This window comes from Phyllobates terribilis, unplaced genomic scaffold (assembly GCF_046119375.1).
Source record: "Phyllobates terribilis strain yellow unplaced genomic scaffold, ASM4611937v1 Scaffold_2__4_contigs__length_985480577, whole genome shotgun sequence".
NCBI lineage: Eukaryota > Metazoa > Chordata > Amphibia > Anura > Dendrobatidae > Phyllobates > Phyllobates terribilis.
In genome coordinates, this window is record NW_027362762.1 from 338,422,997 (window position 1) to 338,445,763 (window position 22,767).

Sequence of the window (22,767 nt, forward strand, 5' to 3'; positions counted from 1 at the left end):
CCAAATCACAACATTCTCGTTTTCAACACATTTTACCCTGCGTCACAACTTTTTAGGAATAAGGGTTGTATAATAGACATGTGTTCTATGTGTAAAAAAATAAATAGAACTTGTATGACAAAAAAGGATATCTGAATAATGCCATAGCCTCTAATTTTTTTAGCCTCATTTTTACAAAAATGTAAACTTGACGTTCTTTTATTTTTAGAAGTGTAATCAATAGAGTAATAGATCCATTACCTCCCCAGATCTTGCTCTCCGTTTCAATCCTTTTAAAAGTGCATTTGTTAAAAGCTTAATGCCAGTGTAAGTAATAAAGTTTAAAAAGAATGAAACTAAAAAAAGTATTAGTTATCTTGTTTTCTTTTGACTTCTTCATCCATCTTATTGTGTCTCAAATCGCAAACAGACCTCAGTGGGGATAACTTTTAATTTTGAGGAAAACCCCTTTAACACACAACATAACTAAATAGCTTATTAATTACCCAGCTTTAGATTCTGACAGTTCTAGTAACATTGATTTCTACAGGAGCAACTGAAACACAAGAGGATGTTCAATTTTGTAAAGTTTGATTCAAAAGTAGAAGCCTGGAAACCAAAATTGGTAGCTGTTAATGAAGAAAACATAAAAGAAGCGTGGAGCTGGATTAAAGAGCTTCAGGTAACATAATTCATATATATTCACCCAATACATATATCATTCCAGCTCAACATAACCATCCAGTATTATGTAAGCATACATTTCTTTATACACCTGCCCTCCTAAGTGCCATATACTAACATGACTGCTCACGAATATTTATTCAGGGCTCTACCTTATAAAGCTGTAATTATCCAGGAGCTTCCAGAAATTGGTGATTGGCTTTTCTTTTTTCAGGGAAGACATTCATTTGTTGCCCCCACACCACTTCCAAAGCAACTTCATGAACTTGTAATTGAGAGGAACATTTTAATTTTTATTACTCCGTTGTGATAGATCGGTTCACTTGTCTGCACATGGAGGTAGACACAGGAACACTGTCTCTTTAAATGTTCTGCTGGGTTTATTAAGAGTACTGCATAAACCATGGCAATGTTAGCAAAACAAAAATGGACTTCCTGGCCTAACAGGAAAACAAAACATAACTTATGGCACAGTCCTTGTTGCTACGGGAAACAACCCACTTCAGGATCAAACTACCCAAGATTTATCTTTCCTTCACATGACAATACAGCTCCAGAGGTTGTACCTCCAGACCCACCCCACACCAAATGCTCTAAAAGGCTGTGAATTTATCTTCTGACCTCCTCCGTCTCTACAGGTGTTTAACCCCTTCACCCCGAAGCCTGTTTTCACCTTCCTGACCAGGCCATTTTTTTCAATTCTGACCACTGTCACTTTGAGGTAATAACGCTAAAACGCTTCAACGGATTTCACTGATTCTGAGATTGTTTTTTCGTGACATATAGTATTTCATGATAGTGGTAAAATTTCTTTGATATGACTTGCATTTATTTGTGAAAAAAATGGAAATTTGGCGAAAATTTTGACATTTTCAAATTTTGATTTTTTTATGCCCTCAAATCAGAGAGTCATGCCACACAAAATAGTTAATAAATAATATTTCCCACATGTCTACTTTACATCAGCACAATTTTGGAAACAAATTTTTTTTTGTTATGAAGTTAGAAGAGTTACAAGCTGACCAGTGATTTCTCATTTTTACAACAAAATTTATAAAACCATTTTTTTTAGGGACCACATCATATTTGAAGTGACTTTGAGGGGTCTATATGACAGAAAATGCCCAAAAGTTACACCATTCTAAAAACTGCACCCCTCAAGGTGCTCAAAACTACATTCAAGAAGTTTATTAACCCTTCAGGTGCTTCACAGGAATTAATAGAATGTGGAAGGAAAAAATGAACATTTTAGTCACAAAAATGATCTTTTCACCCCAAATTTGTTATTTTTACACGGGTAAGAGGAGAAAATGGACACCCAAAGTTGTTGTGCAATTTCTCCTGAGTACGCTGATACCTTATATGTGGGGTAAAACCACTGTTTGGGCACACGGCAGGGCTCAGAAGGGAAGGAGCACCGTTTGATGTTTTGAACGCAAAATTGGCTGGAATTGAGAGCGGACACCATGTTGCGGTTGGAGAGCCCCTGATGTGCCTAAACAGTGGAAATCCCCCACAAGTGACCCCATTTTGGAAACTAGACCTCTCAATGAACTTATCTAGATGTGTAGTGAGCACTTTGAACCCCCAGGTGCTTCACAGAAGTTTATAACGTAGAGCCGTGGAAAAAAAACAACACATTTTTCCCACAAAAATGACCTTTTCACCCAATTTGTTTTATTTTCACAAGGGTAACAGGAGAAAACGGACAACAAAAGTTGTTGTGCAATTTCTCCTGAGTACGCTGATACCTCATATGTGGGGTAAAACCACTGTTTGGGCGCATGGCAGGACTCAGAAGGGAAGGAGCACCATTTGACGTTTTGAACGCAAAATTGGTTGGAATTGAGAGCGGACGCCATATTGCGTTTGTAGAGCCCCTGATGTGCCTAAACAGTGGAATCCCCCACAACTGACCCCATTTTGTAAACTAGTCCCCCCAAGGAACTTATCTAAATGTGTGGTGAGCACCTTGAACCTCCAGGTGCTTCACAGAAAATTATAATGTTGAGTTGTGAAAATAAAAAAAAATCAAATTTTTCCACAAAAATGATCTTTTCACCCCAATTTCTTTATTTTCACAAGGGTAACAGGAGAAAATGGACACCAAAAGTTGTTGTGCAATTTCTCCTGAATATGTTGATACCCCATATGTGGACGAAAACCACTATTTGGGCACACGACAGGGCTCGAAAGGGAAGGAGTGATGTTTTGGAATGCAGACTTTGATGGAAAGGTTTTCGGGCGTTTTGTCACGTTTGGAGAGCCCCTGATGTGCCAAAATAGTGGAAATCCCCCACAAGTGACCCTATTTTGGAAATTACACTCCTCAAGGAATTTATCTATAGGCATAGTTTTATAGTAATGATTATAATTCTTTTGGTTTTACTGGTGTATGAATTCATAATGTGGTATGTGTGAATTGTGCGGAGTACATCAGATTATAAAAGTGTGTTGTGTCAACAGGGTAAAAACAAATTTTATTAATTTGTGGATGTGTGGTACGCTTTGAAGCAATTCTTAATGCAAAGGCCAGGTTTCTCAGGGCAGGTTTCACAATGGTAAATTGTGTCATTTCGGATTCCCCTTTTGGAGTATTGTCTGCACCGTTTTTGTGATCTTCCCTTCCTCGCAGTTTGGGGAACCTCTCCTGGAAAATGCTGACCTGGAACAATACAGGCACTATCAGTTTCAGAAGTACTGGGACCCTTAACTTCCTCAGTGCCAAACATTAGGGTCTTGATGACTACGTCCTGAAACTGAAAGAAGGGTCCCCGTATTGCCTGCACATCTAAACAGCACAAAAGCATTTTACAGTGTCATCTGTACAATGTGCACGGCTAATTTTTTGTACCATACTTTAGCTTTTCGCATGGCACTGTATGGTTTGAGGACTTGATCTGAGAGATCTACACCCCCAATGAACTTATTATAGTCCAAGATACAATCTGGCTTTGGGACTTGTGTTATTGTTGTAACGGGTCTGGGAGGCGGAACCTCTGAGCTACTATACAAGGGGACGGGTGGCGACCAGGCAGGCAGTCACAGCAGGTGACCGGGACAGTCTCTAGAAGAACGGGCAGGAGGTCACGGCAAGTGACCGGGGCAGTCTCTGGATGTACGGGCAGATGGTCACGGCAAGTGACCGGGGCAGATGGTCACGGCAAGTGACCGGGGCAGTCTCTGGGTGAACGGGCAGATGGTCACGGCAAGTGACCGGGGCAGTCTCTGGGTGGTACGACCTGTGGCGGCTGATGGTAGACGTGAGCTCCCAGGTGAGCAGGCGAGAGTCTCTGGATAAACGGGTGGTCACAGCATGTGACGGCGGAGCCTCCAGGAAGACCAACAGACAGGCGGCAGATGAGCGCTCCCAGGTGAGCGGGCAGAAGTCTCTGGACAGGCGGGTGGTCACAGCACGTGACGGCAGAGCCTCCAGGTAGGCTAGCAGACAGGCAGCAGATGAGCGCTCCCAGGTGAGCGGGCAGGAGTCACTGGACAGGCAGGTGGTCACAGCACATGACGGCAGAGCCTCCAGGTAGGCTAGCAGGCAGGTAGCAGATGTGCTCTCCCAGGTGAGCGGGCAAGCTGGTCCATAGACAGACTGACAAGAGTTGGAAGGCAGACCGTCGGACCTCAGGCAAGCAGGCAGGTAGTTGATGTGCGCTCCCAGGTGAGCGGGCAAGCTGGTCCTTAGACAGACTGACAGGAGTAGTAAGGCAGACCGTCGGACCTCAGGCTAGCAGGCAGGTAGCAGAATATCAGGCAGGAATAAGACAGCAAGCTGGCAGGAATCTGGCAGGTATCTGGCAGGTAACTGGCAACGGGACCTGAGGGCTGAAGCAGAGTAGTGAACAGTGCAACAACATTGCTCGGGCACCTCCATTTTGGAGGAGGTGCCTTATATATGGTGAAGTCCTCCGGCCATTGGCCGGGGACTCCTTAGGACGGCGCGCGCGGCCCCTTTAAGAGGGAGGGAGAGCGCGCGCGCGCGCCCTAAGCACAGTGGCCGGGAAGGAGCGCGCGCTGCCAGCAGAGCGGGAGGAGGACGCCGGGCACGGAGCAGAGAGGTGAGGGGAACAGCGTCCCTGCCTAGCAGAGGGCAGGGACGCCGGCGCTACAGTACCCCCCCCTTTAGGCCCCCCCTTTTTTAGGCCAGACAGAAATTTAGCAAGGATAAGAGGGGCATGGATGTTCTCCCGGGGCTCCCACGTTCTCTCCTCAGGACCAAACCCCTTCCAATCTACTAGAAAAAAAGTCTTTCCTCTTACCCTTTTGGTGGCAAGAATGTTCTCTACCTCAAACTCGTCCTCAGCAGAAACCGGAGCAGGAGGCGTACCTGTAGACTTGGAAAAAGAGTTAAGTACCACAGGTTTGAGGAGAGATACATGGAAGGAGTTAGGGATCCGTAAGTTGGCCGGGAGTTTCAATTTATAGGCCACCGGGTTGATCTGACTGATGACCTCCAGAGGACCGATGATCCGAGGCCCTAACTTGTAAGAAGGTATCTTGAGTCGGACATATTTAGATGAGAGCCAGACTTTATCTCCAGGACGAAATTGTGGAGGATCCAGGCGTTTTTTGTCAGCGTGTCTTTTCATCCGTTCGGACGACTGAAGGAGTGCGGATCGGGTACTCTCCCAAATGGAGGAAAATTTGCTAACGAGAGATTCCGCAGCCGGGTTGTCCACAGAGGTGGAGACAGGAAAAGGAATCCGAGGATGCTGACCGAAGACTACAAAAAACGGGGATTTGGAGGAGGATTCGCTCTCGTGATTGTTATAAGAGAACTCGGCCCATGGTAGGAGATCCACCCAGTCTGAATGATGGGCATTAACGAAGTGCCGGAGGTAACTGGTCAGGTTCTGATTGATCCGCTCCACTTGACCATTAGACTGTGGGTGGTAAGCGGAAGAGAAGTCCAGGGTGACGTCTAGCAGTTTACAAGTGGCTCTCCAGAAGCGTGAGGTGAACTGTACCCCACGATCCGACACGATGTGGAGGGGCAGGCCATGAAGACGAAAGATGTGACGAATAAAGTCTTTAGCTAGCTCGGGTGCAGACGGGAGGCCTGGCAGGGGAACGAAATGAGCCATCTTGGAGAAGCGGTCAGCGACCACCCAAATGACCGTACAACCGGCAGAGACTGGGAGGTGTCACGGGTGTGTCGCCACGAAGATCGTCACGAGTACACAGCCTGACTTCTCGCAGCTGACTTGTTGGTGCTTTGTGTTTTTCGGCAGTGAGGGAGTTAATTCTCTCTCTCTCTGTGCTAGACGAGGTCCAGCCTCGCCCAGCTGCAATCAATACTTCTGTAGTGAGACTCCTTCAAATGCCTGCTGGTCTGTTTGGGAAGTGTCGGTGAAAGCATTTCATTCAGACTTACAGAGCGGATCGTGGTGTTTGGAGTTTCTGAGATAAGTGTTTTTGGAGTGTTTCTTCCCTTCCTCGCTTTATCATTTATCTCCTTTCCCGTTGGTGTTCCCTCTGTTGTAGTTGTGTAGTTGTTGTATGCAAGGTGGTTTTGGTTTTTCCCTTGTACTGTCTCGTTCGTCTAAGTACTGTGTGTGGGCATATTATTTCTTGTCCCCTTTTGTAGTGATCGGGGTCCTTCTCAGGACTAGATTACTTTGGTGCAGGGATCCTCAGGAGGTAGGGGTTACGCTGGCGGCCTGGACCTCTGTACCTTTAACAGTACCTCCAGGTTGAGGGATTAGTCAGGGCCCCAGCTTAGGGTCAGCTTAGGCCCCCTACCTCCAGTATACTGAGACAGCGTGACATTTTTCACCGACCCGCTTAGTTTTTCTCCAGCTTCCATGGATCCAGTAGCCGGTCTAGCTCGGCAGTTGCAGAGTTTGTCCATGGAGCTGGCGGACGTTAGGTCCAAGGTTTTGCATCCTCAGGAGCAAGCCGGACCAGAACCTAAAGTAGCTCTCCCTGACAGGTTCACTGGGGGGCGGGACAAGTTTTTTGTTTTCCGGGAGGCATGCAAGTTGTACTTTCGGCTGCGGCCTCGGTCATCGGGGAGTGAAGAACAAAGGGTGGGAATTGTCATCTCGCTCCTACAAGGGGACCCACAATCTTGGGCGTTCTCTCTTCCCCCGGGCTCCCCGGCTCTCCAGTCAGTGGATAGGTTTTTCGCTGCTCTGGGACTCGTATATGATGACCCAGATCGGATCTCCCTTGCTGAGTCTAAGTTACGTAGGATCCAGCAGGGAGATCGTCCGGCGGAGGAATTCTGTTCGGAGTTCCGTAGGTGGGCCACGGACACCCAGTGGAATGACCCGGCTCTTAGGAGCCAGTTTTGTCATGGTTTATCCGACAAATTACAGGATGTGTTGGCACAGTATGACTCTCCCGCGTCACTGGAGGCCGCTATGGCCCTTGCTATTCGCGTTGACAGACGGCTTCGGGAGAGGTGCGGGATAACTCTACCCCCTGTGATGACTCCACCTCCTACAAGGTCCCCTCATATGGTGGTTCCCCTGGTCAGTCCAGAGGAGCCTATGCAATTAGGAGGGACATCATTTCGGGGGAGGGGACCGGTGGTGCGCCATAAGACAGGAAGGTGTTTCTTCTGCGGGAGAAAGGGACATTTTATTGGGGGGTGTCCATCCCGTCCCTTGCAGAGTGAAGAGTCATCGGAAAACTGTTGATCCCAGGTTGTGTGGTGGACGGCAATCTGGGAGAAGGTATTTCGTCCCTAGGTTCGTCTCAGTTTCTCGTACCGGCGGAGGTGGTGGTGGGTACGAGAACTGAGAGGATATCTGTTCTTCCGGATAGTGGGGCCGGGGCTAATCTGGTTGATGCTCGGTTTGCCCGGGTTCAAGGTATGCGATTGAGTGAGTTGGCTAAACCCATCCCCATATTCTCGATCGATGCCAGGCCTCTCGGTCAGGGAAGTTTTTTGCAAGCTGTGCATGACGTAAAACTTCAAGTGGGGGCGATACATAAAGAACTGTTGTCTTGCTACGTGTTGGAGGGTCTTCCCACTCCTATAGTGTTGGGCCTTCCTTGGTTAGCTAAGCATAACCCGGTTATTAATTGGCAAACCAGAGAGATAAGCCAATGGAGTAAATTCTGTAATAAAAACTGCATGAACACGGTCATCGGTGCGGTTACTCCTTGGGTCTTACCTCCATTTCTGGCGGACTTTGAGGATGTATTCTCGGAGAAAGGGTGTCAGGAACTACCTCCTCATCGCGAGTATGACTGTTCTGTAAAACTGCTCCCTGAGGCCAAGTTACCTAAAGCTAGGTTGTATAACCTTTCTGGTCCTGAGAGGCAGGCCATGAAGGATTATATTTCAGAAAGTCTGGCTAAGGGGCATATTAGACCTTCATCTTCACCGGTGGCTGCGGGGTTCTTCTTTGTTAAAAAGAAAGATGGAGGCCTACGCCCTTGCCTGGATTTCCGTGAACTTAATCGGATTACGGTCCGAGATCCGTATCCGCTCCCACTTATTCCCGATCTCTTTAATCAGATCGTGGGCGCCAAATGGTTCTCTAAGTTGGATCTCAGGGGGGCGTACAATCTGATTAGGATGAAGGAGGGGGATGAGTGGAAGACGGCGTTTAACACTCCGGAGGGGCATTATGAGAACCTTGTCATGCCATTCGGTCTGACTAATGCCCCGGCGGTGTTCCAACACTTTGTTAATGACATTTTTCGCCGCCTGGTGGGACAGTTTGTTGTCATATATCTGGATGATATCTTAATTTACTCGCCGGATCTGGTGTCTCATCAGGAGCACGTTAGGCAGGTGTTACAGATCTTGCGGGATAATAAACTGTATGCCAAATGGGAAAAGTGTGTGTTCGCCGTACAGGAACTCCAGTTTTTAGGCTTCCTGGTTTCAGCATCCGGTTTTCGTATGGACCCTGGGAAAGTGCGGGCAGTTCTTGAGTGGGATCAGCCAGAGAATCTTAAGGCACTACAACGTTTCCTGGGGTTTGCTAATTATTACCGGAAGTTCATTCGTAATTTCTCGTCCATGGTTAAGCCTCTCACAGACATGACTAAAAAGGGGACGGATTTTTCTAGGTGGTCTGACAAGGCTTGTCAAGCATTCTCCTCCTTGAAAAAATGTTTTGCCTCGGCACCCATACTCATTCAACCTGATGCGTCACAGCCATTCATTGTAGAGGTAGACGCTTCCGAGGTAGGGGTGGGAGCAGTATTGTCACAGGGTTCGTCCCCTGGTAAGTGGCATCCATGCGCCTTTTTCTCTAAAAAATTGTCGTCCGCTGAGAGGAATTACGATGTCGGCAATAGGGAACTCTTGGCCATTAAGTTAGCTTTTGAGGAGTGGCGCCATTTTTTGGGGGGGGCAGTCCATCCGGTCACCGTCATCACCGATCACAAGAACCTGCTATATCTGGAGTCCGCGAAACGTCTGAATCCCAGACAAGCTAGGTGGTCATTGTTTTTTACCAGGTTTAATTTTGTCGTTACATATCGTCCTGGGTCAAAAAATGTAAAGGCGGATGCCTTATCTCGTAGTTTCCCTGGGGCCGGGAATACGGACGACCTGATTCCTATCCTTCAGGAGGGGGTGGTGGTTTCGGCAGTATGCTCTGAGCTGGAGGAGGAGGTATTGGAGGCTCAGGGGGACGCCCCTGTTGGACCTCCGGGGAGACTGTTTGTTCCAGATCAGTTGCGACAAAAGGTGATCGAGGCACACCATAACTCAGTTTTTGCAGGACACCCGGGGAGTAAAGCAACTGTGGATCTTCTCTCGCGTCGGTTTTGGTGGCCTAACTTACATAAGGAGGTGGTAACTTTTGTCGCGTCTTGTGGAGTTTGCGCGCGCTCTAAGACCTCACATACCCGTCCGTCTGGGGCCCTCTTACCTTTGAAGATCCCGGAGCGTCCTTGGACTCATCTGTCTATGGACTTTATTACGGACCTCCCTCCGTCTTCGGGTAAAACGGTCATACTCGTTGTAGTGGACAGGTTCAGCAAGATGGCACATTTTATCGCTCTTCCGGCTCTCCCTAATGCTAAAACTCTTGCGCAGGTGTTCATTGGGGAGATTGTGAGGCTTCACAGGGTACCCTCCGAGGTGGTGTCTGATCGGGGGTCTCAGTTTGTGTCCAAGTTCTGGAAGGCGTTTTGTGCACGGCGGGGGATGCATTTGTCATTCTCATCGGCTTTTCATCCTCAGACCAATGGTCAGACGGAACGTATGAACCAGAGCTTGGAGACATATCTCCGGTGTTTTGTGTCAGAGAACCAGGAGGACTGGGCTTCTTTCTTACCTCTGGCAGAGTTTGCTCTTAATAATAGGCGGAGCGAGTCCACTGGTAAGTCCCCGTTTTTTGGGGCATATGGTTTTCACCCCCAGTTTTGTACTTTCAGTAGGGGGGGCTCTTCGGGGGTTCCTGAGGAGGAACGATTTTCCTCATCACTCGCTTCAGTATGGAGAGGGGTGCTGAAGAATCTGAATACTATGGGGAACCGATACAAACGTATGGCTGATAGGAGGAGAGTGTCTGGTCCGGACCTAAGTGTGAACGATCGGGTATGGTTGTCTACCAGGAATATTAAACTTAAGGTTCCCTCCTGGAAACTGGGTCCCAGGTTCATCGGGCCGTACAGAATCAGTTCTATTATTAATCCGGTGGCATTCCGTCTTGACCTCCCCCCTACGTTTAAAATTCACAACGTGTTCCACAGATCATTGCTTAAGAGGTATGTGGCGCCGGTGGTACCGTCACCTTTACCTCCCCCTCCAGTGGTGGTCAATGGTAACTTGGAGTTCCAGGTATCGAGGGTCATCGATTCACGCTTTAATCGCCGGTCCCTTCAGTACCTGGTTCATTGGAAAGGGTATGGTCCTGAGGAGAGGATGTGGGTTCCTGCGTCGGATATTAACGCAGACCGATTAGTTCGGGCCTTCCACACGACTCACCCGGATAAACCTGGCCCTGAGGGTCCGGAGGCCCCTCGTAGAAGGGGGGGTACTGTCACGGGTGTGTCGCCACGAAGATCGTCACGAGTACACAGCCTGACTTCTCGCAGCTGACTTGTTGGTGCTTTGTGTTTTTCGGCAGTGAGGGAGTTAATTCTCTCTCTCTCTGTGCTAGACGAGGTCCAGCCTCGCCCAGCTGCAATCAATACTTCTGTAGTGAGACTCCTTCAAATGCCTGCTGGTCTGTTTGGGAAGTGTCGGTGAAAGCATTTCATTCAGACTTACAGAGCGGATCGTGGTGTTTGGAGTTTCTGAGGTAAGTGTTTTTGGAGTGTTTCTTCCCTTCCTCGCTTTATCATTTATCTCCTTTCCCGTTGGTGTTCCCTCTGTTGTAGTTGTGTAGTTGTTGTATGCAAGGTGGTTTTGGTTTTTCCCTTGTACTGTCTCGTTCGTCTAAGTACTGTGTGTGGGCATATTATTTCTTGTCCCCTTTTGTAGTGATCGGGGTCCTTCTCAGGACTAGATTACTTTGGTGCAGGGATCCTCAGGAGGTAGGGGTTACGCTGGTGGCCTGGACCTCTGTACCTTTAACAGTACCTCCAGGTTGAGGGATTAGTCAGGGCCCCAGCTTAGGGTCAGCTTAGGCCCCCTACCTCCAGTATACTGAGACAGCATGACAGGAGGTCAGTTATAAAGTCCATTGCTATATGCTGCCAGGGGGCAGCAGGTACAGAAATCGGAAGGAGGCGACCGGCTGGCAGATGTCTCGGAACCTTGTTGCGGGCGCAGGACACACAGGCAGAAACAAAGTCTATTACGTCCTTGTGCAGGGTAGGCCACCAGTAGTGCCGGGTAATAAGCTGGAGGGTCTTTTTCTGACCGGCGTGGCCAGCCAGTTTAGACGAGTGACCCCAGTGAAGGATCTTCTCCCGATCAGGTACTGATACGAACGTCTTTCCGGGAGGGAGACGATTTAGACTCACGGGAGCCACCTGCATTACTCTGGCGGGATCGATGATGTGTTTCGGATCTTCCTCGAGATCAGACACCAGAAAGGATCGAGACAAGGCGTCCGCCTTGACGTTTTTGTCAGCCGGGCGAAAATGAAGAACAAAATCAAAGCGAGCAAAAAACAAGGACCACCGGGCTTGGCGCGGGTTAAGTCTCTGGGCATGCTGGAGGTAAGCCAAGTTCTTGTGGTCAGTGTAAATTATTACCGGGTGAAGAGCCCCCTCGAGCAGGTAACGCCACTCCTCCAATGCCAGTTTGATGGCCAATAACTCTCGGTCTCCTATGGAATAATTGCGCTCTGAGGAGGAGAAGAGTTTAGAGAAGAAGCCGCAAGTTACCATCCTCCCGGAAGATGATTTTTGAGTAAGTACCGCTCCGGCTCCAGAGGAGGAGGCGTCAACTTCCAGGAAGAACTGCTTGTTGCCGTCCGGGCGATTCAGCACCGGGGCGGAAGAGAAGGCCTGTTTTAAGGAAAGAAAGGCCTCCTCTGCTTCGGGTGGCCACTCTTTGGGATTAGTACCCTTACGGGTGAGCGCGGAAATTGGGGCAGTCCGGGAAGAGAAGTGCGGTATGAAGAGGCGGTAGTAGTTGGCGAAGCCCAGGAACCGCTGAATGGCCTTCAACCCCTCCGGTCGAGGCCATTTCTCGATGGCAGACAGTTTCTCTGGATCCATTCGTAGGCCGGTCTGAGAAATAATGTAGCCCAAAAACGGAAGCGAGGTCTGCTCAAAGAGGCACTTCTCGTATTTAGCGAAGAGGTGATTCTGCCTGAGCCTGAGCAGGACCTGACGAACGTCCCTCCGGTGAGTCTGGAGATCCGGAGAGAAGACCAAGATGTCGTCCAGGTACACCACTACGCAGGAGTAGAGAAGGTCCCGGAAGATGTCATTGACCAACTCTTGAAAGATGGCAGGAGCGTTACAGAGACCAAAGGGCATTACCAGATATTCATAGTGGCCGTCCCGGGTGTTGAATGCCGTCTTCCATTCATCCCCCTGACGGATACGAACCAGGTTGTACGCCCCACGGAGGTCCAGTTTGGTGAAGATTCTAGCCCCCCTCAGACGATCAAATAACTCCGGAATGAGCGGAAGGGGGTACTTATTCTTCACCGTGATCTGGTTAAGGCCTCTATAGTCTATACAGGGACGGAGAGAGCCGTCCTTCTTTTTGACGAAAAAGAAGCCTGCTCCCGCCGGGGAGGTAGATTTCCGGATGAATCCCCTGGCCAGATTCTCCTCAATATATTCGGACATCGACCGGGTCTCAGCAGCGGATAATGGATAAATACGCCCACGGGGAGGAGTAGTACCAGGTAACAGGTCGATAGGGCAGTCGTATGGACTATGAGGGGGTAGTGTCTCTGCCTCCTTTTTATTAAAGACATCAGCATAAGACCAATAAGGAATCGGAAGTCCAGGTAGATTAGCTGGGGTAGGAGAAGGACGGACGGGATGGACGGGAACCAGACAGGTCTTATGGCAGTCCTGTCCCCAGCGAAGGACTTCTCCGGTCTGCCAGTCAAGCACGGGTGCATGTCTCTGGAGCCAAGGTAGACCTAGCAAGAGGGCGTGAGAGAGTCCAGGCAGAACATGAAAGGAGATACTCTCAGAATGCAGCATTCCCACCTGCAGAGTAATGGATTCGGTGATGAGTTGGATGGGGCGTGGTAAGAGACCCCCATCCACGGCAGCAACAGACAAGGGTACAGCCAGAGGTTTGGTGGGGATGCGGTATTTCTCTACCAGGGACTGTGAAATAAGATTCCCGGCTGCTCCAGAGTCAAGTTGGGCTAGTTCGAAATAACGGTTCTCCCCGTAGACGATTGAGACTGACAGCAGCAGAGATGGAGAGGATTTATTCTTGTCTAGGTCGACCTCTCTGAGCGAACCTAGACACAGGAGTTTCCCGACCTCTCCGGGCAGGCACGGATCCGGTGCTCCTTACTGCCACAGTAGAAGCAGCTCCCCTCGGCACGGCGTAAGTCCTGACGGGTTTTGACCATCTTGGTCTGGTCGACCTGCATAGGCTCAGGAGAGTGTACCTGGGGAGAGACGGATTTCTGAAAAGTAGGAGCTAGACGTGGAAACCTCCTCTCACGGGTGACCTCTTTGGCACGCTCCTGGAACCGTAGGTCAATCCGGGTGGCAAGAGTTATTAGGTCATCGAGAGTGGTAGGAATGTCCCGACCGGCAAGTTCATCTTTAATACGGCCGGACAGACCCTCCCAGAAGACGGATACCAGAGCGTCGTTATCCCAGGCCAGCTCCGAGGCAAGGGTACGGAACCGTATGGCATATTGGCCCACGGTGAGACTTCCCTGACGGAGGCGTAGCAGTGATGATGCGGATGAGGTCTTCCGTCCGGGTTCGTCGAAGACTTTCCGGAAAGCCATGAGAAAGGCAGGCAAGTCGGACACCAGGGGGTCTCCTCTCTCCCATAGAGGATTTAGCCAGGCCAGGGCCTCCCCGGTGAGATGGGACATGATGAAGGCAATTTTGGCCCGGTCGGAGTTAAACTGGTGGGACAGGAGTTCAAAGTGCAGGGTGCACTGATTTATGAAGCCCCGAGCCTGGGCGGAGTCGCCTCCGAAGCGAGAAGGTGCAGAAAGCCGGGGTAGGATACCATGGTATTAGTGGACAGCGGAGCTGCCGGATTGCGAGTCATGGCACTGGCGGAGGTTGCTGGCGGAGCAGTCAGAGTGTCCAGGCGAGAATTGACATTCCGCAGGTGACCCAGGATGGACTCCTGTTGGGACCTCTGACGGGACAGTTCATGACACAGGTCCGAGAGCGAGGGAGCTTGGGTGCCACCGGGTTCCATGGCCCGAGCAAACTGTAACGGGTCTGGGAGGCGGAACCTCTGAGCTACTATACAAGGGGGCGGTCCTTGTAAGGGAGCGGGTGGCGACCAGGTAGGCAGTCACAGCAGGTGACCGGGACAGTCTCTAGAAGAACGGGCAGGAGGTCACGGCAAGTGACCGGGGCAGTCTCTGGATGAACGGGCAGATGGTCACGGCAAGTGACCGGGGCAGTCTCTGGGTGAACGGGCAGATGGTCACGGCAATTGACCGGGGCAGTCTCTGGGTGAACGGGCAGATGGTCACGGCAAGTGACCGGGGCAGTCTCTGGGTGAACGGGCAGATGGTCACGGCAAGTGACCGGGGCAGTCTCTGGGTAAAGGGTTGGTACGACCTGTGGCGGCTGATGGTAGACGTGAGCTCCCAGGTGAGCAGGCGAGAGTCTCTGGATAAACGGGTGGTCACAGCATGTGACGGCGGAGCCTCCAGGAAGACCAACAGACAGGCGGCAGATGAGCGCTCCCAGGTGAGCGGGCAGAAGTCTCTGGACAGGCGGGTGGTCACAGCACGTGACGGCAGAGCCTCCAGGTAGGCTAGCAGACAGGCAGCAGATGAGCGCTCCCAGGTGAGCGGGCAGGAGTCACTGGACAGGCAGGTGGTCACAGCACGTGACGGCAGAGCCTCCAGGTAGGCTAGCAGGCAGGTAGCAGATGTGCGCTCCCAGGTGAGCGGGCAAGCTGGTCCATAGACAGACTGACAGGAGTAGTAAGGCAGACCGTCGGACCTCAGGCAAGCAGGCAGGTAGTTGATGTGCGCTCCCAGGTGAGCGGGCAAGCTGGTCCTTAGACAGACTGACAGGAGTAGTAAGGCAGACCGTCGGACCTCAGGCTATCAGGCAGGTAGCAGAATATCAGGCAGGAATAAGACAGCAAGCTGGCAGGAATCTGGCAGGTATCTGGCAGGTAACTGGCAACGGGACCTGAGGGCTGAAGCAGAGTAGTGAACAGTGCAACAACATTGCTCGGGCACCTCCATTTTGGAGGAGGTGCCTTATATATGGTGAAGTCCTCCGGCCATTGGCCGGGGACCCCTTAGGACGGCGCGCGCGGCCCCTTTAAGAGGGAGGGAGAGCGCGCGCGCGCGCCCTAAGCACAGTGGCCGGGAAGGAGCGCGCGCTGCCAGCAGAGCGGGAGGAGGACGCCGGGCACGGAGCAGAGAGGTGAGGGGAACAGCGTCCCTGCCTAGCAGAGGGCAGGGACGCCGGCGCTACAATTGTACCTCGGACAATGACAAGGGAGCTGTTCTCACGGTGAATTGTGGTCATGATAAGGACATCCCTCTTGTCCTTATACTTGGCCACCAACATGTTATCACATCACTGGGCTCTGCTTTCTCCTTTTCTCAGGGGTTGCCCAATTAGTGGCTTAGGGAGGCCTCTCTGATTTTTTCGCATGGTGCCGCATGCAACTTTACCTCTGACAAAGAGGGTCATGAAGAGCGGGATTCTGGTGTAAAAGTTATCAATATAGAGGTGATAACCGTTATCCAGCAGTGGGTGCAGCAATTCCCACACAATTTTCCCACTCAACCCCAGGACAGTAGGACATTCAGGGGGGGGCAATCTGGGTGTCCTTCCCTTCGTAGACCCTAAATCTGGGGGTGTACCCTGAGGCACTCTCGCACAGCTTGTACAGTTTTATTCCATACCTGGTCCTCTTACTGGGCAGGTATTGTCAGAATTTTAGTCTCCCTTTAAAATGAACCAGAGATTCATCTATAGCGATGTCCCTTTGGGGGTTGTACGCCTCAGCAAATTTTCTGCTGAAATGTTCAACTACTGGCCGAATTTTGTATAGACGATCAAAGTTAGGATCGTCTCAGGGAAGACACTGCGCATTATAATTATAATGCATACATTTTTGGATCACTTCAAATCGTGTCATTGTCATTTGTCATGTCCATGCGGAATACCGGTGTGCTGTAGAGAATATCAGTACTCCAGTATTGCCGAAGCTCTCGTTTTTTGATTATGCCCATATGCAGCACAATGCCCCAAAATTTCATAATCTCTGCTGCATTTACAGGGGTCCATCTGGCGTATGATGATGTTGGGTTTTGGGCGAAAAATTGATGGGCATAAAAAATTTTTGAGCCACCATAACATTGATTATTACCTCACTGAAAAAGAATTTGAAGAAGTCAATTTCAGTGAGGCCTGTAACATCAAATTGGATTCCTGGCATTACAGGCTGATAATTTTTCGGGGGGTGCAGTCCATATGGGATCGATTGCTGTAGGGGTTGCCTGGGTCCTAGGACGCCTTGCTGGGGGTTGTTCCTCACTAGATGAGGAGGAGGAAGAGGAATAGAGGAACGTGGGATCTTCCTCACTGCCTGAATCTGTGTCGGAGGCAAGGAATGCGTATGCCTCCTCTGGCGAATAGCGTCTTCTTGATGAATGGGCCATTTTTATACACTGGGGATGTGTGTGTAATCGGTGCTTTTACACGTGTATTGTGCGGGGCCTGTGTAAGGGGTGCTATTTATTATAAAAAGTAGAGAGAAAAAGAAGAGAGAGAAAAAGAGAGAGAAAAAGTAAAAATTTAGAAGAAACACAAGGAAAAAAATTAAAAGAAAAATAGATGTAAAAAAAAAAAGTTTGTCTAATAAAAATTACAGTGATGTTAACTACACTAACGCCCTACCTATAAATTTACCCGATGCTAACCTGTTTTTTTTTGCAAAAGAAAAACGGACTTTACCAACGCTGCAATGTACACTCCCCTAATGCACTCACTAAAAATTTACTCAACGCAAATAATTATTTTTTTCCAAAAGAAAAACGGACTTTACCAACGCTGCAAAGTACACTCCCCTAATGCACTCACTAAAAATTTACTCAACGCAAATAATTCTTTTTTTTGCAAAAGGAAAATGGACGTCACCAACACTGTAACGTACGCTCCCCTAATGCACTCACTAAAAATTTACTCAACACAAATAATTATTTTTTTCCAAAAGATAAACGGACGTCACCAACACTGCAACGTACGCTCTACTAATGCACTCACTAAAAATTTACTCGACGCAAATAATTCTTTTTTTTGCAAAAGAAAAATGGACGTTACCAAACACTGTGACGTCTGCTACTCTAATACGCTACCTTGCTATCTATAAAACTACTCTGAACTATTTTTTTTCTCTAAAACAAAATCGGACGTCACCAAACGCTGTGACATCCGCTGCTCTAATACGCTACCTTGCTATCTATAGAACTACACTAAACTAACTACTATTATTTTTTTTTCAAAAAAAAAATCAGATGTCACTTACACTGTGACGTCCGCTACTCTAACTGACAAAAAAAAGACTCTGATCAGCAGCGATACTGATCAGAGCGCTGCGGCCACGGGAAGAGCACGGATGCTCAGCGAAGGATGCCGCGCAAAAAAGTGCGCAAAAAATTAAATTGGGAGTGGGGAGAGGGGAAGGGACTGGAACAGGGACTGGGGAACTGCTGCTGCCTCTGTTGTGATCAGAGGAGTCACACAGCAGCCAGCAGCACACAGCACAGGAGGAGATCTGAGCATACAGCTCAGATCACGCAGGAGATCGCAGGAGCAGGAGGCTCCACAGCACAGCTCTGGATCAGTCTGATGATCGCACTGGCCACCAATGATTTTCTCTATCCCAGGTACACAGAGGGGGTATACAACCGCTCTGCATGCCAACACTGGGGTAAAGATGGCGTGCAGAGCGGTGATCGCTATTTTAGATGAACCCCTTTGGCGCTGATTGGTCAGAAACTATTGTTCAGCCAATCAGCGCCACTGGGGTTAATCAGGAGAGGTGACGTCGGGATTACCCCACCCATTGTGACGGCTGTGATTGGTGCTGTATCACACAGCACCGATCACAGCATGCCACATGTTTTTTTTTCAAGCTTTATTCAAACATTGCTGTGATTGGCTGGTCAGAATTGACCAGCCAATCACAGCGATCGCCGACACAGGAGGACGGTCAGAGACAGCAGCCATCTTAGCCCGGTCTTAGCGGTTGCATGACCTGTCACATGACTAAATGATGTTATGGCAGGTCCTTTCACACCACCGCGACCCATACAACAGAACGGATGCGCATCGCTGAGGATACCGGGGGCCATCAGAAGGTAAGTATAATCTTTATTTTTTATTTTAAATTCTTTTTTTAACAGGTTCTATGGTACCTGGGTCTGGAGGAGAGTCTCCTCTTCTCCAAACCCGGGTACCATCCGTGCATTGAACCGCAGATATCCGGATGGGCACATGTAGTCATGCGGATAATTATGCGTTTCAATGCAAGTCAATGGCGGCAATTACGCTGCGTGTCCGCAAAATTAATGGACATGCTGCGTATTTTTCCGCAATGATAATCCGCAGCCGAAATTTCCACAGCATGTGCACAGCACATGCGGATTATGATTGCGGACCATGGGGCATGTATTACCAAGCATTTTTTAAGCGTTTTCGCTGCGGAAATTCCGCTGCAAAAACGCTGGAAAAACGCACAGTGGGCATGCAGCCTAAAGGGGTTATCTGCATTATTAAGAAAGATTGGAATACATAGAAATATTAAAACAGTAGTAAAATAACCACACATCTGCTGACTGCTGAGGACAGTTATTGGTTGTAGGGGTTATGTGAATGATGGGCGTGCTGTCATCTCTGCAGAACCAAGAGGAACCACCAGAATAGCAGTGCCAACCTTCAGAAATTAACACTGGGTTTAAATTTGTGTATAGCGAACCTGTCAAGTGATTCATGCTGCCTGAACCAGGGTAGCATAAATCGGGGACAAAACTCCCTCATTGCTGGCATCTATGATTTGCTCTGGAGCGCTGCAGCCCTTCAGATATGTGGTTAAAGAAAGTACCCATCAGCTTCTCGTTCTGCTCAGCTTGACTTATAAGTCTCATCTTATGTATGTCAGCTTCACTGACCAATCCAATGACTTGCTCATTTTAAACATAGAAGCCCACAGTGAGGGATCCAGTCCCTGATTCATGCTGCCAGTGTTTCGGGCTGGATAAATTAACTGACAAGTTCCCTTTAAAATTGATAAAAAATATTATTATACTTTTATCTACCTAAGGCCACGGCTCCACTATCAGTATTCGGTTAGTATTTTTTCTCAGGAGTGGGAGACAAAACCAGGAGTGGGTGATAAATGCAGAATTGGTGACTTGTTTCTATTATACCTTTTCTCTGATTGTTCCTCACCTGGTTTTGGTTCCCACTCCTGAGAAAAAATACTGACCGAATACTGAACAAATACTGATAGTGGGGCTGTGGCCCAAGTGTCGCAATTTTATTGCCATTCGACGTGACTTCCAGATTAGTTCTCTTTCCCAAATAGCAAAACAAAAAAAATGCTTATGCAAAAGATGTGCAGAGCCCAGTAAGTAAAAAATATAATTTTTTATTGAAACATGATTAAAATGAAGTTTATAAACAGTGCTAAATACAAGAAAAATACAGTTCTAGATACAAGAAAAATAAAGTGGATAAGCACAAACCTCAAATACAAATATTTTAAATAATGCAAAGTCATGATGACAATCTACATTTCTGCATTGAAGATGGAAACTTTAAAAAAAATAAAGAGCCCAAAGTTTACAATTCATAAAGAAACAATATGGAGGAATTACATAAAGTACATACACAGTGGTATTAATACAGGCTCACCTAAAGAGAACGCACCCGATGTGTGTTCTGCATAAAGCTTTGTCAGGGGATTCCCAAATAACTAGTGACATGTTTAAAGGGGGCTGACCCCATACAGCCGTGACAAAGAGGGTGGGCTTAAGCAGGGCCGGTTCCAGGTTTTTCTGGGCGTCTGGCGAAAGAGTCTCAGTGGGCCCTTTTAACACATACACGATTCATGATGCACAGATATGGCGGAGAAATATATATATAGTACACAGGGCCCAGCCTTCCCCCTCATCCTTCACATATGCAGACATGCGCACACACACGCACACACGGTACGCAGACACATGCACGCACACACGGTATGCAGACACATGCACGCACACACGGTACGCAGACACATGCACGCACACACGGTACGCAGACATATGCACGCACACATGGTACACAGATATGTACACATACAGACATATACACATTTTTACACAAATTCTTAAAAACATATATAAAACAGACAAATATATATACACAGTCATACACACTGACATTCACATACATGCACTCACACAGACCCATTACAAATATTTTTAATATGGGGATTGGGGAAGCCTCACTCACCTGTCCCCGGTCCAGTGTCCTGTCCAGCAGCTCCTCAGGTATGGGGTAGTGCAGGGCCCCCAGCGTGTCACAGACATCATGGCCCTGGACCATCAGAGGGGCCCACTTGCGGTCGGGTCCGGGCCGCTCCCCCCCATCTGTGCAGGACCTCCGACGGTGTTTGATTGCCGGCACTCCCCCAGACATGGCCACGCGCTGTGCGGCTGTGTCTGCTAGTAATGACGCGGCAGGGGCGACACACAAGCACAATTAAAGGTGCAGTGCCGTCGACCCTGCCGTGTTATTACTAGCAGACACAGCCGCACAGCGCGCGGCCATGTCTGGGGGAGTGCCGGCAATCAAGCAGCGCCTGCGTCACTGAACAGGTGCCGAGGAAGCGGCCAGGGCCCCGACAGTGAGTGGGCGGTGGGCCCCGACAGTGAGTGGGCGGTGGGCCCCGACAATGAGTGGGCGGTGGGCCCCTCTGATTTTCCAGCCCCTGGGCTTAAGCTCCCTTTGTGTTGCAACAAAACCAGGGTAAATATAATAGAAGTATGTTTGTACTTATTAGCAGTTTGTAGAAAAAAAGCATTTTGAAAGCAGTATACACCTGACTGCTGGATCGGATTACACAGGTATTGATTTTAGTCTGTAACCATATTGTATAGTTCTGCTCAGGAGCTGTGAACATAAAAATCATGTTTTTTCATTTACCATTTGCCAATTTGTTAATTACGTATTATATTTCTGAGTTTACATGCATTGGAGCAATATACTGAATTTATATTTCTCTTAACTGTATTCAAGACAAATTAATATGTTCTGCAAACTGAAGCCATATTACATTTAGTGTTGAGCCACCCCCGTAGTGTTCGAGTTCGGTTCGGTTCGTCGAACACCCTTGTGTTTGCCGAACTGTTCGTCGAACTGTTCGTCGAACACCTTCAAACACCGTTAAAACCAATGGCAGGCAAACAAAAACACATAGAAACACATAGAAAAAACCTTCAAAGGTGTCCAAAAGCTGACAAACTGCTCAGAAGACACAACTAACACATGGAAAAGTGACAAGTACATATAGTCATGCAAAAAGAAAAGAGGTGGAGGAGTAAAAGGAGGGGGAGACACAGATATAGGCATGTCATGCCCTTCTAAAATCCAAAAAGTGAGAAGCCGACACGGCCAGTCCGTTCCTGCCCGTGCCACCTCCGTTTGTGCCAGAGCCGCGGTGGACCCTGACGGCCAGCCCCCCTCTCCCAATACTGGTGCCTGTCCGCTGGTGGGTCGAGCGAGCCCCCCTGTGGTGGAGGGAGCTCTAAGCTTTTTAATTTAAATTGTCTCTCTAATTTGAATGAGTACACTTTAAATCCTTTTACAAGGATCTATTGAAGGGCAAGTCTCATGCCAGCAGCCGCGTAATTCCAGCTCCAGTAGCGTCCACTAAAGCTGCTGCAGTTAAAAAGCTTTTATAAGGATCGAGCTCGGCTGTCCACCGCAAGGCGTCCTACCGCCAGTCCCAGCCCCTATGCCTTGGGGTGCCTCCTGATGCTCTTCACTGAGTATCCCGTGGTCCCGAAGCATTTCCTTTGAAAACATTAAGTGTCCAAACTACAGGTGGTGTAGCTTGCTTAACAGCCGGGATAATCCGCTGACTAGCAGACACTGCTACTAGGCACAAAGTATTTCCTGGGCTAGATGCAGTTAAAAATTTGTAATTAGATACTCTCGTTGGATGCTGAGAAAGCATTCCATAGAGTCTCCTGGCACGCCATATATTATTCTCTTAAAAAGCTTGGGGTAGGGGTCTAGGGGACCCTTTTATAGCCAAAATCACGGCCCTGTATCGCAATGCGTCACCTAGGCTGAAGATAAATGGAACTGTAGCACCCCGAGGGCTCGGTTGCTGCAGAGGTATTGCACCTCACCCAGAGGTGTGATATCTCACTCTCAGGTAAGGATGGAGTGTGGATCAGGACCCCGACACCAGCATGCATTACACCACATTGCCATGGGGCAGGGCGACCAATATGCCCCTGAGATGGGCACGACAGTCCCTGTCCCTGGCTGGAGTGGGGGGAGGGAACACTGAGGAAGGGGAAC

General features: G+C 48.9%; 1 protein-coding gene across 3 annotated transcripts in view; it reads left to right on the forward strand.

Moving 5' to 3' along the window:
* The window catches only part of VWA3B (von Willebrand factor A domain containing 3B), a 267,553-nt gene that overhangs the window by 60,652 nt on the left and 184,134 nt on the right, over window positions 1-22,767 (forward strand). For all 3 annotated transcript variants that reach the window (XM_073664562.1, XM_073664564.1, XM_073664563.1), the window contains exon 12: window positions 530-661. In XM_073664562.1, coding sequence (XP_073520663.1) covers window positions 530-661 — 132 coding nt within the window. The remainder of the gene's footprint in view (window positions 1-529; window positions 662-22,767) is intronic.